At 37.4% G+C, this 15,902-nt stretch overlaps 1 protein-coding gene across 1 annotated transcript in view; it reads left to right on the top strand.

Moving 5' to 3' along the window:
- The window catches only part of ADAMTS6 (ADAM metallopeptidase with thrombospondin type 1 motif 6), a 154,430-nt gene extending 151,152 nt beyond the window's left edge, over window positions 1-3,278 (top strand). The window contains exon 25 of the mRNA XM_063295602.1: window positions 260-3,278. Within this exon, the coding sequence (XP_063151672.1) occupies window positions 260-369 (110 nt within the window). The 3' untranslated portion in view covers window positions 370-3,278. The remainder of the gene's footprint in view (window positions 1-259) is intronic.
- The last annotated feature ends 12,624 nt before the right edge of the window (window positions 3,279-15,902 follow it).

Below are 15,902 nucleotides of genomic sequence, written 5' to 3' on the forward strand. Positions count from 1 at the left end.
ATCTTGGAAAAAGCTATAATTATATCTATATGAAAATAGTGTCTTTTTTTTTTTGTAATCTCAAGTAATCAGCTTCCTAGAAAACAATAGGTACAATTCAAAATAATAAGTTCCTGGTAAGGCATCTGCTCCCTTTCTGAATGTTAACATTATTTTGTGGCAGAATAAGGGTGAGAAGCAATTTATTCAATGCTATTTGTTTTTCATTACACATTTTTAAAATTTATGTAACTATTTAATCATTGTGTACCTCAAATAGAATGCAAAGATGTGAACAAAGTGGCTTATTGCCCACTGGTGCTGAAGTTCAAATTCTGCAGTCGAGCATACTTCAGGCAGATGTGCTGCAAGACCTGCCAAGGACATTGATCTGCAGAAACTGAAAGTGCCTTGTTGCTTCGTTGTGGAAATGTGTCCATCTAAGATTTCTTCACAGTGCAACCAGTCAGATATTTTACATTCATCACCCTGTGGAAAATGTAACCACTGGTCAGCCCCAGCTGACAGAATTGCAATGTTATTTTAACTTCTGTGAAGTGGGATTTATTCATCCAATGTGCTGGACACAGTATAAGGAGGCAATGCCAAAATGGAAAACTATACCCAGTGCATACAGAGCATATGTGTATTTTCAACTAAATCCTGTTTACCTCCTTGGACCATTAAGATAATTGTTATTATGGACCTAGCAGTGACACTGAATCCATTTGTATTTAATATTGTTAAAATGTAGTTGTTATGGTTTGGTCATCTATAGAAGTAAAGAAGAATTTAAAAAATCTTGTCATAGCTTATAATTAATAATTATTTTATCTTACTATATAGCACCACAACTTAAGGTAAAGAAGTGGGCTTGGGAATATTATTTTAGAAGCAATTATAAATCCAAAGTAAAACAAATGTATTTTCCTTTGTTTCATCTAATTCTTTAAAGGATAACCCATATTTCCAGAGGACTGCAGTGAGCCATATATAAAGCTAAAATAAAACAATGAGAAAATAGAATTAAGAAATGCACCAGGTATGACCTGATTGCATCAAACAATAAATATGTGCTGCAGGTTTATAGCCATCTGGCCATTTTACAAACAAATCAGGATTTCTACTAAAGGGAAATCTCCAGTTGTGAAGAACGTATTTACTACTATTTCAGTGCTTATGTAGAGAATGCTTAAGACAAATCTCTTCAAATTCACCATTTCTCCCTTCGGTTACAGAGAGGCATCTCTGTAGCACCTAATTACTGTGTAATTATCAATGATGAACTGGCTGTATAGCGGAGAAGAGTCTCTTCTTATAATCATGCTGAAATTCTACTGGGTTTTCATTTATTTCTTCACTGAAACAATAGAAGAATGATTTATGAGAGAACATGAAGAAGAGAAAATAGGAGTATTCTCACTTTTGGACAGTGCCAAAATAAACAACCAAAAAGTACATAACTGATAGGAAACTTTCAGGTCAAAGTACCATAACTCTTATATTCAGTATATCAATCTAATAATACTCTGAAATGTATTTAAATGTGAAGCCAAGCTCCTTGGATAAAACCATTCCAAAATCCATTGTGAGCTAAGCCTGAAGGCCATACTTCCCCCACTCCTATTCCCTTCTTTGTCAATGACACAACAAGGAGATGAGGAAAGTGGGTACGTGCTTATATTATTATATTGTACTTGAACACTTGCAGTTTGCAGCAGGTCCTTGATGAATGTGCTTTTGTGTCCAACTTGCCTCCTTTGTTGTAGTGCAATTGAGATGATGATGTGAACACCACCACCACCTTGTATTAATACTAGAAGTTAAATGGCACTTTTATAAAAAAAATAATAATATTCTTAATGAGACAAGTTTTTATAACATGTTATGGTATCTAAATGTGTCAGTATATTTAACAAAATGCAGTAAGCCAAATGTGTTGAATGATACTTACTAATGTGAATTAACAGGAAATAGAGAAAGAGACCTGTACTATGCAGAAATCTTGACAATCCTTCTGTAGGGTTTTCTGTAAACCATTTATTCATAACCATCAAACTCCTGTCAGATGCTACCTCTTGACAGTCACCTCCACATACATGTGAGCAGTAGAATTCCCTTTCGGCACATTGCCTTACCTGGAGCCATTTACTGCTCAGTTGCAATGTACATAACTGTTAGTGGAATGAATGCTGAGAAAGGAAAACTGTACACATTTAGGAGTTAACGTGTAGGCATGAGGGCAGCATAACCAGTGGGTGAATTACTTTTGTATATTGGTTTGTTAAGAAGATATATTGGTGCTAATGTGCCTTGATTATGCAAAGGTACAATGGAAGAGATAGCTATTGTGAGGACATTTTCCAGGCAAGATACTACAGTATAACACCCTCTGGTTCATCTGAGATGTCAATATATTTATTAGTTAATGTGACTTTTCAATTAGCAAGAAATGATGGGTTTTATTCTTACCTCATTTAGGACATTGCCTTTGCTAAGACTGTTTTCACAAGCATATTTTGCTCTTTCATTGGTGCTAGAAGACCAGGGAGTCCAATGTTTACTTTGAAGCATAAAAAGAGCAAATGACTTTGGAATTTAAGAAACTCTTTGTCCTTGGAGCAATGTTGACTTGCATTGCTAAAAGGAGTAAACACAGAATGTATCTGAATTATAAATGGACCAACGTGTAACACCACACCCCAGTAAAATCCTGAATAAAAATTAATCATTTGTTCTGACAGCACAGGACATTGCAGCTGCTAAACTATAGCCATCTATGTAATCTAAGCTGAAATAGCCCAAGTATTATATTCATAAATTAAGCCAAAACAATGTTTGTATAGGCTGCACCAAGATGGGAAAACTAGCAGTTCTGTAGTAGGTATTAAACAATGTGCTGTTGGTTTTTCCACTGAGCAATGCCACCAGCTAAGACTATCAGAATCCCTACAATTCAACCAGTCAAATGTATACATCCAAGTCTTTTTAGAAGGGATCATCAATGCTATGGATAACAAAATTTTCCTTAACAATACCGAATGAAAAAGAACTCTTTTATTGTGATTAGTTGCTTCTTATTTTATATGCAGTATTAATGTGGTACACTGTTACATTGTTATAATTGTTTTTGCTTTTGTAAATTATATGCTAATTTATTTCCATGTTGTCTAACACATGTTCCTACATGTCATGCATTCTGCTGCTTGTAACACTTAATGCAGTAAAATTCCACACCAGGCACAGATTTGTTTTTAACATAGATAATTTAGTAAAATAAAAAATGCAGCTTTTAAGAATGAGCCTTATGGTAACAATCTGTTCACTGACATGCCTGTACAAGAATTTTGCAAGTATAAATATTTACATTGTTGAAAGCACTTCTGAAAGTATATTTACTTTTTAGTTAAAGATACATCAAGTGATGTTTCTATCCTGTCTCAGTCTTGTAGTTGGCTATGACTGCCTTTGGGTGTGATATGAAAATGCAGTAGACTAACGGACCATCTATTGCTCCTTCCAAACCATTGTTTCAAAAATACTTCTGTGTAGACTGCAGTTAATTCATATGAGCAGCATTTTCTGGACTGTGATCACCATGTTTTCCGGGAGGTTGTGTTTGTTTGTTTAGCAATATAAATCAGTGTTCCTTGATCTCAGCAAGTGTAAGAAGTGTGGACTTCAATTCTCAGAATTCCTCAGCCAGCTGGCTAGAATTCTGGGAGTTGAAGTCCACACATCTTAAAGTTGCTGAGATTGAGAAACACTGATCTAAATGATCATTGAACAGTCAGGAGAATGATGGGATCGGAGACTAATGGAACTGGAGGAGAAGGCTAAGCAATTGAATATTCCCCTACTCTCCCAGACCAGATATCTGTAATGTTGGTTGTAGGAATATTACCTTTTCTAGAGTTCTGTTATCTTAACTTTTCACTAAATACAGAATGAATTAGTTGAAGAGCATACTTCCATTAATATCTTTCCTTTTATGAAAATAATGTTCCTTTTACAGTATTTTTTTTCCTTTACCATTGTTTATTTTCTATTGACTGCTTGTGCTTTATATTATCACTCAGTGAACATTACACAAAACTGAAACACTGAAGCAAAATCTTCTCTTGCCTGATTCTGTTGCTTCCTCAATTCCATTTCTATCTCTGTAGTTATTAGATTACAAATAGAACCCTTGCCGTTTTAAACTTTGATTTAGCTTTGATTTTTAAACCTTTCTGCCCTTGTTGACGTAGGATGATCTCATAAGTGGACTCCTATGTAACACTTGAAGATCAGGTGCAATTACAATAGATTGTCTATTTTTTAAACTTCTCCACAGTAAATCCTGACTCCACCTTATTCTATATAAAGTAGGCCTGATATTGTACAATATCCAGTGGCAGGACATGCTTTAATAAGCTTGGTTTCCCTTCTTAGCAGGCTGTGACATGGTAACTAATATAAAATGTAACAGCCTTGAAGTACAAATGATTATTTAAACAGGAGAAAAAAAGTTGAGAGAAGCAGCCACTATTGTCTTTATATGTATATTTGCAAAACTATTTTCTTCTACATCTGGATTTGCAATTGAATGGCATATTTAAATTCTTCTGCAAAATTTTAAAAAGATACAACGTTCTTGTTTGCTTGCTTTTATTTTTTGTCACTTCTTCTTTAGAATATTGTTCACTTGAACAGTTCTGTCAACGTGTAGCGTCTGGCTGCCAGTTTTACTTCTGTAGGTTTGGGGGATACTCTTACTATTGTAGTTTATTTTATTTTTATACTGCCTTTCCTTAGTAGCAGTAATAATTGTAGCACTGATGTGTGAAGTTGAGCATTTCCAGTCAAAGTGAAACTTCCAAGAAATAAATGGTGAATGAGCAAAATAGATCTTTATTGGGCCAGTCTGTATTCCTTTCTATGGCTGTTTAGCCATACATCTGGACTATAAAATAAATGGCAAAAATATATACCTATACAGACTGGCAATGCTTTTATCTTTCTAACATTTAAATTATAATGATTGATGCCTCAAAGCTATTTGCTTTTAGGCCAAACTTACCTAATATGGTGCTCTGTGTTATAGATTCACTGAAACTATAGCACAGAATTCCCAGACAACAAAACTGATGGGAATTAGAACCACAACATCTCTGGCCAGTATCATGTTAGGGAAAGCAGCCGTAAACTAGAAGGCCTGTTTGTTTACGTTTGCTTTCTTTTTTTTCCCATTTGTGAAGTAGGAAGAACTTATTTGTATTTATACGCAATCATGCTCAAGGTCCTTGATGTGAAAATGTTCTAAAGTAGACTGGCGTGTTCTGCAGCAGCAGTTTTAAGCAGCTGTCATGTTACAAAGATAAACGTATTTTGAAGAACCATTATTCAGATGGCCTGTAGTGAATGAAACCTTTGTACTGTATACATTCATTCCCATTAAATCCAACCATAAATCCCAGCAATACACAGATTAGCTCTTTATCAAAGAACCTATCTCTATTAGCAGAGATTCTTAAAAGACAGAGAAAATGCTGCTGGTTATATGTGAAGTTATTTTCTGAAACTCTAAAGCCATCATGGGAGGAAAAAACACGTAGAAAGATAAAGGTTCTTATTAATTCTATAGTGAGATGGTGAACAAGAAGAGAACTGCCTTATCTTTACCAGGAACTATAAGAATTATTCATCAAATACTTGGAAACCCACTTTAATTTAAATCTATGAATTTATGAATTTAATGTTTCCTTTTAACTAGAGATTCCAGGGATGGAACATCGGAACTTCTACCTCTGATGCTTTTCACCAATGAGCTCTGAGATGAATTTCTGCCATAATTAGCCTACTTTCTGGAGAGCTAAGATGGTTGTTTTTGACCCAAAGCCAATAATTCTATTTATGATCATAAGGGCTTGCTGCATCTGCCTTCAACATTTGGTATGCAACCTATGGGTTAACTAGCTACCATGCTTTATGAATACAACTGATATTAAAACATTTGATAAATCGATCCAATGCGCTATCATGCTAACTGAAGATAAGAGTCTTTTCAGTCCACTGCTCAACTGGATCCATGATAAGAAACAGAAATGCAAGACTTTTCTCACTCCTTATAAAAATACAGCTGATCAGCTGATTTTTCAACAGGCATTGAGTCCTATGTGATCACAGGACTCGATGCCTGTTGAAAAACAGCTCTCTGAACCTCTGTGATCTAACATTGTTAGATGAATTTGGCAGTTGAGTCCATTCATTTCCAGTTCAATTGAGGTGTAACCCAAATTGCCAAAAAAAACACAAAACCACTTTTTCTTTTGCAGCAGTGAAACACTGCCAAGCTTGTGGATGTTCTCTTTCCTCACTGGCAGGAATTCTTGCCTGACTCCTCCTCCTGGTATCTTAGGGAGAATGCTGGCTAGACTTAGTGTGCATGAAATTGACAAGAATTCTCTGTTTCCCCTTTCTCTTGGGAAAGGAAGGAGCTGGTATGCAAAGCACCAGAAAGGTTCCTTGCTGGTTTTTAATTTAATTCCTTTCTCTTTTGTGTGAAGGGAGTGAGGTGAGAGAGTTTGGGTATTGCAAATTGAAACATGGTATGCAAATGTCCTTACAACAAGTACCAGCCCCTTCAGCTTAAAAAGTGTGCCTTTAATTTTGAACTAATTGTGTCCTCTTCACCACTTCAGCTGCCACTAAGGGTTACAGTCATGGTTGGAAGCCTTGGGGAAGGCACTTTGCTGAAAAATTGATGAACAGATATAATATTACCTTCACAGCTCTCAATGGGATTTTTAATACAGAAGTGATACTTGGGTAGCCAGGTTACTTTACCCTGTTACAAATGCTCAGATTGAGTAGGAAATGTTTCTAATTATAAAAATAAAATGTTTCTAATGATAAAAGTTGTTCAACAGGGGCACAGACTACCACAGGAGGTGGTACAGTCTCTTTTCCTGGAGATGTTTAAACAGAGGCTGGATGTCCATCTGACAGGGATGCTGAACTGTACTGGCAAATGGCAGGGAGTTGGATTTGATGGTCTGAATGGCCTTTTCCAACTCTAAAATTCAATGAAGTTGAGACGTTAGGGTATATTTAATTTCCTTTTTGTGTGGAATGGCAGGGAAGGGATTTGCGGGGTTGCTCTGGAGACCAGCAGTAGCTTGGGCAGGGTCACTGATGAAATAAACTGGCCAGTCATGCTCTCAGCATTTATTTATTTATTTATTTATTTAAAAGATTTGTAGAGCTGCTCATCTTAAAACACATCTTAAAGCGTGTTCTCAGTGATCCAAAGTTGGCAGAAGACATGCACATTTACTTCAAAAGGCTTTGGAGGGATTGGGAATGGAAATGGTGCCATATGGGAATATCCTATATCAGAGCAGATGTTGACTTTGCTCATTATATACAGATTCATAAAATTAGAAGGCCAGAAAAATTGAACACGGCATTCAGTCTTTGGGACTTTATAAACAACAGGTTACTTGATTCAGCTTGACTAGACTTACGAACCGTCAGGTATCATTTACAGTATGCAATCGGTGCATCCAATAACAATTTTACTCCAGTAAATTGGAGTAAAATTCCACTTATACAAAATGGAACATCTGATATTTGCAGTTCCTTGTTGTTAACTGCAGCCCTCCAGAATATATCACATACAATTTGGTTGACCTCCAGGCTTAAAATGTGGCCCTTTAAAGAGTGTGAGGACTGAAATAGAAGGGGTTAGGGAAAGAACAACAAACATTGAGTACCCTGGTTCCCAGGAGGAAGAGCCATATCATATTAAGGAATCATATACTTGCATCTACATTCTAGGTTCCATGTATAAATTAATTCTTATTTGCCAGATCATTTCTATAATTCTATGAAATAAATGACACATGCATTTACTTGAAATTGCTCTTGAAACTCCTGGATCGATGTGCTTTTTAATAATTTTTGTCTTACTGGAAGCAAAAAGTTGCCTGTGCATTTTTGATACAAACGATCTTTAAAACTAGCATTTTTTCCAAACCTTTAACAGTCCCAGTCATGCAGTTCTTTTATAGAATTATTGCTATTTGTGAACATATGTTACATAACTACTGTAAACATATGAAGCCTAATTACTCTATCATTTCAGTAATAAACGGTATATGGCTTGATTAATGCTCTGGTGAATAAGCACTAAAAGGTCTCCTAATTAAAGTATTTTGGCTGACCAAATACTCCATTCCTATTTTGCAGCGTGCGTATTTGATTTACCATACATTTCAAAATATTTATATATTATTTCAGGGTTTCCATCACTCTCTCAGCCAATACCCTGCTGTGTTTGAAAACGTCTGGACAGTAATTGTCACTGTTTACAGTGCTGTTTTGGAAAATAGCAAGCATCATGCCATTTAGCAGAGTCAGGAATGCAGTTACCCATTTTGTATACATGATCCAAATGAACTCCTGGCTTCACAGGCTCAAAAGCCAAAGGAAAAAGAGTTTATCGGCAGCAAAATGTTTGTTTACTCTGTGGCTGGATGTGGTCAGTAATAGGTGACTTATGTTATGGCCAAACTGGGAAACACTATGAGTTTAACAATTCCTTATATGTACATACAGTGCTAAGACAAACATACAAATAACCCCAGGAAAGCTTCGGATGGGCCCCGTTATTTATCTTTTCCTTCCCACATCATTCACGGAGGCACAGCCGATGAGTAAACACTCCAGCAGAATCCAAAAGTTTGGGGACCCTTTAAACAAAGAGATTGTTGTAGAAACTATAATTCTTTGCTACTGCTTTGGGAACTGCAGCCAAAGATTTCAGAATATCTCGGGTTTTTTTCAAAAAGAGAAATGCGATCCAGTCCTGTCTGATAGAGGATTTAGAGCAGCTTTCCTCTGTTGTCAGTCTCCCAATTTGTGGGGCTGCGAATACAACTCCCAGAATTCCCAGCCAGTCTTCAAACATGCTAGTTGCTCTCCCTGACCTGTCCCCTGTCCTTCTATATGTAAGAACCTGCTTTCTGTGAGAACTGGAGTCCTGCTTTCTTATGGTCTTGAATCACACAGAGAGTTGTTCTCACATTCATTCAAATGTGAAGAGGTCAGGAATTGCTGGAACCATAGTACATACCCCTTTGAATACCCAGTTTGCATTATATGTGACCTAATCTTGAACTGTTACTTGTTATAGCAGAATGGGAACTTAGTGTACTTTACAAGCTTCCTGAGAAATCTAGCCAACATTACATGAGAATCTCTGCTTCTTTTGCGCTATGGCTGTTTTCCTTCTTAGAGTATGTCCTGAGTACCTACCTTTCTTTCTGATCTATTTGCCTATCCCAACAAGCGAAAACTATGTTTACTTCTGTGACACTCTTGGCTTATCTATAGCAACTGAAACCTCATTCTGGTAAGAGGATTGCTGACTCCATTTTCTTAGGTAGCAGCAGGATTAGCTTTGGATCTTATTTCTGGGTTAGGGCTTGGATGGTTATGCCAAAGAATCAAAGCAAGTAGCTGTGGTCAAGTTTAGAGGGAAGTAGGAAAAGCAAATCAAAGATTTATCAGACTAATCAGCTCAAAGGGCTGACCCACTTCACTTCCCAATTGACCTAATAATCTACGCAATCATTTGAAGAAAATATTGTTAGGGATACCAGTAAAGGAATATAGCAAGGTCATGAAGCTGAGATGACCACAGGTGAAAGTCAAATGAAGATGGCATTTGTGACCGCATGATTGAAGTCCCACCTGTTTATTAAATGCACTGTAGACACATGGCATGTTTAAAGAGTCTTATGTTGGGTGGGTGAAGCTATCTTGACCCACTGCTGCAGTGAAGGAGCTATGGTGTATGTTTCAGGAATTGCACTTCTGTGCCATTAGAGAAATAAGCCTCTCTGGTGGCCTAGTATTTGGACTTTTGCATGGGGACAGAAACCTTGTGGGTTAAATGATGCTACAAAAGTGGAAGGGAATACATTTGTTCTCTTTCTGGTGTCCTCTCTGAAAGCAGCTTTCCTCCAGTATATTTAAATGTGTGCCTGATTTTTGAAACACATTCTTGCTTGCAGCTCAAGCTGCTATATAAACTACTGGAGATGTCAAGTCTCCAGAAGCAATTTCATTTCTCTCCTTCACTCCCTAAAGATGTTTCAAGAATCATCCATCAGAAAAAAGCAGTACCTTCAGGAAGAACCATGGAAATGGATGTCATTCCAATCTTTCTCTGTCATACCAGCACAAATGTTGGGGTATTCCTGCTGGTCTAAAATATTGTAAGTTAAGATGACTACAGCCAACTTTTAGCTGCTCAAGATTCAGCCCCAAATACTTATGCTCTTATGCTTCCTTCACTTATGGCAAATTGTTGGAGGTTTTTTTCCCACCTCCCTATGCTTTCTCTTTTAATGTTCTCAATGAACAGCCCAGATAATAGCCTGAAAAGCAGCATGTGAGAGACATGTCCTTGGGCATCATATTTTAAAAGCTTTTAAAAGCTAGCACTTTTTATGAGATAATGCACAGATCATTATATTTGAAAACAGCCCTGAAAGGGTTACATTGTCACCCAGCCACATCATGAAAACATTGCTCAGAGTTGCTGACAAGGGGAAGCTTGAGACACGCTCAGAGCATTTCATGCTAACCTAGTCCTTGTATGAATCAATTTAACATAATGCAAATGTACCAAACTGGAATTGATTAGCCAGTCTAATGCTGCAGTTCAGGTGTTAAATAACTTTTGTTTTATTTGGCCAGTAAGTATTTTGAAAAAAAGCTTTGTCTATAAATGCTGCACTCCTCCAAATGTAAAGGATGAACATCTGTATGGAAAGGCCCTGTAATTCTTGGAGAAGCTCAGCATGATCAAGGACTCTGGAAGATAAGGAGCCTCAACACAGATAGAGAAACATCTTCACTACAGATGCTGGCACAGTTTCATTTAATTTTGAAGACTGCTACAATTGGTTGAATAAATGCCTGCTTTAAATGGATGTCTCTAATAGCAGTATGTTACAAATAAAACTATTACTCATAAACCTGAAATAGCCTGCCTTCTGGAGATACAAGTGCTCCATCACTGGGGGTTTTCAAGCAAAGGTTGGACAGCAATTTGTCTGGATGGGATGTGGATTCCAAAATCACTTCTGACCCTAGACATCTATGATTCTATGTAAGCATAAAAATCCTGTGCCATTGCTGGAATTTCAGTCCAAGAAGAGCTGCCCCTTGACCTGCAAGGATTAGTGGTGTAAAATAGTAACACACTGCATTATTTTCTTTTAAGCATCCCTCCTTTCTCCATTTAGGTTCTGAACATATAAAATTGATATATACAGTTGCATTCAACAGGCACCATCACTTCCTTGCTCTTACACAAGGTTGGTCTGATAGGCTATAGATCCAGCCTTCACTGATGTCTTGATTCCCTGCAGATGAGGCCAAGTGTCTTTTTCCCACCTCATTCAGACAATGTGAAGGAATTCCACAAGGAATGCATGGAGTGGAAAGGAGGAGAAGGAGAAGGAGGAGTCACTTTTTAAAAAAAAAAATTAAAATGTGCACATGAAGCAGTCTTGCAATTTTTTTCTTTTTCCACTCTCTTTAGCCTCTTCTTTGTTAGGAAAACAGTTAAGTTACCATGCAGCTTTCAGCTGAAACTTATTTCAACACCAGCAATTAGGTATTATTTTCCACTGATTTTGAGGGCAATGGGTTGATTTAGAAGGGTAAGTGGTATGTCATACACAACACTATTTTATTAACAGTGTGATCTGGAAGCTCAGCAGGAATATCTGGGAGAACTACAGTATTGATACACGTTCTCTTCACTGAAATGTGTGAAAAGGCAACAAAATGGTTTTTACTACCACATTCCTGGGGAAGGTTTTGCTTGTCCTGTTTAGCACTGTATGGTGAATTAAATATTGTTGCATGTGTTTATTACACTTACAATTACTTCTTTCAGTCTTTTCTAGTAACCCAATGATCTGTACCACATCCGCACCTGATTTCAGCTCTTTCACACTCACAGTTTTTCCCCAGAGTTGCCATTCTGTATTCATACATATTGCACAGAAAACCAAGGGCAACATTCTCCAAGAATTAGTTCTGCATTCAGCTCAGACGAAGTAGGAATCCAAGCCAAAGTGGGCTGACTTCAGAGATACTGAGCCTGCCTCTGATGCTATTCAGGAGTCCACTGCATTCCAAACCAAAGTTGACAGGTTCCAAAGCTTCAGAAACATTCTGGATCCTTGTAACGGTGTTTTTACTCTTTCTAGCCAATTTGATACATATTTGAAACCTTTCCATAATTGGAAAACAAACCGCAAATATAAGATATAACCACTAACAGACAAAAAGGGGAAATCCAGATGCTGACAATTAAATTTATTCCAAGCTCAAGACATTTTAGAAATTTTGTTTCTCCTGTTATAAGAATCACTGGAGTGTCACTTGGAATTGAGAATTGCTGTTACAAACATGCCCCTGAAGAGGGATTTTTTCAAACATGTTGATCCTGGAATAAATGTCATTTTCATCATACTGGAATTTCTCCTTCCTTCCTTGAAAAACTCTATGAGTGAAAAGGAGTCAACCAAGAGTTGACTAAACCTTTCAGTCCTTTTCAGTTTCCCTCAGATTTTCTTTCTTCTTTCTTCTTTCTTCTCTCTCTCCCTCTTTCTTTATTTGGTTTCTTTCTGGTTTCTCAATTTTCACTTCATACCACTTCAGGTTTTTAGAAATACAGTAAGATTTTCATGCTTTTGTGATTAGTTCTCTAAAGCACACAATTTTGCTTCCTATCCAGCAACTTTTGCAAACAATTTCCCCTGAAATAACACATTTTAATATATTTAAGTCATGTATATCACCATTTTTGTGCAGACTTTTTCATAATGTGTTGTTTTAAAATTAATGAATCTCTTTGCAAAATGTGGAGATATGCATATTTCAGGCAGGGGTTCTGTTAGTTAACTTCATATTTAAAGGCAGCCTAACAAATTTCCTCTAGGCTTTGAAATGAAGAAAGAAAAAAATGCCAATCCCCTACTCTACCTAAAAGAAAGGATTCAGTCTCTGAGATTTTTATAAGATGGAAGGACAGTTTTGCAGCAATTTGTTGCACAGCACAATGCTGTAAACGTGTGCACGATGGCCTGGGCTGGGCTAAGATGGGGGTAGTGACGTCATGAGCCAAAGAACACAGCCTTTCTCAGAGTTTTACCTACCTTCCAGTTTTCTTGCCTCTATTTCACCTCTCCCTGATCCTAACCAGTTATGCACTTTCAAATTATAATGCAAACTGAACAGAAAGTAGAACACATTTTTTAAAAATCTGAAATATAGGATTTTAAATATATGATTCCCTAACCCCTGCAGCTATTTGTCTAAAGTACTATTGCACCCATAAAGACCAGCTGGCCCAGACCTCAAATTAAAAAGATGAGAGCAGTTGTTGATTTTTCCATTCTAGTCAATGGGTAGGTCATTTGAGGCTCTGGAAAATGAACCAAAGTACAGGTAGTCCTTGCTTAATGACCACAATTGGGACCGGATTTTGGTTGCTAAATGAAGTGGTCATTAAGTGAATCCAACCCGATTTTACGATCTTTTTTGCGGCAGTCATTAAGCAAATCACTGTGGTTGTTAAGTGAATCATGCGGTTCCCCACTGAGTTTGCTTGCCAGAAGCTGGGTGGGAAGGTTGAAAATGGTGATCGCATGACCACAGGATGCTGTGACAGTCATAAATGAGAACTGATTGCCAAGGACCTGAATTGTAATAATGTGACTGCAGGATGCTGCAATGGTCGTAAGTGTGAGGAACGGTCATAAGTCGGTTTTTCCAGCACTGTTATAATTCCAAACCATCACTAAATGAATGGTTGTTAAGTGAGGACTACCTGTAAGATTCCATCTGATGTATGAACCAAAGCATGAGATCAGTTTGAATGCCTGAATTATGGGAACCTATCAAAGCAGTTTCCCAATTTTCTATTTATTTATTTATTTTGCATGCTTCCCTCCAAATTATTGCAATCCAATGCTTGTCATTTGTTTTCTGATGTGACTGAATAGGATTTTTAAAATCTCATTTGTGTGATGGGGGATGATAAAAAGGAATTGTTGAAGCACTGGAAGAATTCCTGAGCAACCCATCTGGGTACAGCTATAAAGGTAGACCTATGAATATAAGGAAGTTCCATAGGGGTGGGGAACCGTAGACTCAATCCCTATTTCCTGAAATAAACTCAATCTAAGCAGTTTATGCAAAGTTGGGCTCCTGTAAACATGGCAAGGGGACACACATTTCTAAATGGAAATAGACTGAATTGAAAATATTCCAGTCCAATGGATATGAGAAAGTATCTGTGTTTTCATTACCTAGTGTAATTTACCCAGAAAACTGCAGAAACAAAATAAATAAGGGAAATCGGTCATTTGTACATGCATTTCTCCTTCCTGCTAGGCAGATACCCATTTTTTTCAAGGTAGTTGGCTTCATCCAATGGCAGCATTTCTTTAATGGCACTATACCAGGCAGAGTATCTGTGCAGAAATCTAAGGTAAGCTTTGCAGGAAAACTTTGGAAAAACAGCAGAATCCAAAGAGTGCTTGGATTAGGGTCCCCTGTGGATTGCAGGAAGCTGTTTGGCAAAGTAGAACTATATCAGGATGTTTGGAAGATGAAGTTCCTTCCTCTGTTTCCAATTATTTCTTTATCTCTCCATGATGCTTCACGTTACTTGACTGTTTTCTTAGCTGACAGCCATTATACTTTAGGATTGGGAGGATAAATGCAAAACTTAACAAATTATAAATATCCTGTTTCAAGATGTGTTATCACCCACCAAAAAGAAACTGCAACTGCAGCATGAGCTCTTTCGACAGACGTTTTCTGTTTTATTTGAAGTTTTTGCTTATTCTAAAGGAAATATTACATAGCCAAGAACTAAAGACCATGTTGGTACAAGGGCAAGGGTGAATCTTTGAATCTTTGCCCTTCAGCGGAAATGAAAATTAGCATGAAAAAACACCTGAAGGAAAAGAAAACCTTCAATTAATAAGAGAAGAAAAGAGAGGAACATCATCAAGTGGGAAGTAACAGCTATCTAAACATTTTGGGGACATGAAATGGTGGTGGATAATTTCCAAGGAAGATTGTTGAGGCTAAACGTATATGTACAACTTCATGGCTCTGATTACATCTGAGTGAAGAAGGTGGTGGAGTGGAAATTGCTGAGGATTAAAGAGATTCTTAGATCCTAATGTGTTGGAAAGACAGGTGGCTCAGGGTGGCAATCATCCCACATATCATCTATAAATAGTTGATATTTATTTTATGCAAACTTAATGTATGTTCCCGTATTCCATGGAAAACCATGGCCGCGTGCAGCTCTTCCGCCAAGTAACATAGAATAAGCAGGAATGATGCAAGATTTTCTGCACTAAGTCACTGTACGAGAAGGTGATCATACCAGAGCAAAAGGATTAAAATGACTCCAAGAGATCAGTTACCTGGACCTCAGTGCATGTTTGGACTGTAATACCTATTACTGTTGACAGACATTAGGCTTATGCTGCTCATAAGGCAATAGGATGCCACCCATGTTTGTGCATTGTTGCCAATGCCTGATTCTGTCCCATGTTGCTTTCCTCCAGATGTGTTTGGACCACAATTCACAGGAGAGTTGGTCAGGAACCAGGGTGGGGGAGGCTGTTTTATGACAAGAGACTCATGAGATGGCGAAGTCCCTTTCTCTCTGACTTCAGTGGAGCAATGGAGCAAAACTGAATGAACCTAAATTTAGCTGTTTAACAGATGAAGCTTCAAGGAGTAAAATCTAACCAAGGGAAATAGTTTGTTCCTAGAGGTTTGAGCTGTCTTGCCCAAAGCGATATGCCTTAATTCTTCCTTTTAGTAAC

Source organism: Candoia aspera, chromosome 2 (assembly GCF_035149785.1).
Source record: "Candoia aspera isolate rCanAsp1 chromosome 2, rCanAsp1.hap2, whole genome shotgun sequence".
Lineage (NCBI taxonomy): Eukaryota > Metazoa > Chordata > Lepidosauria > Squamata > Boidae > Candoia > Candoia aspera.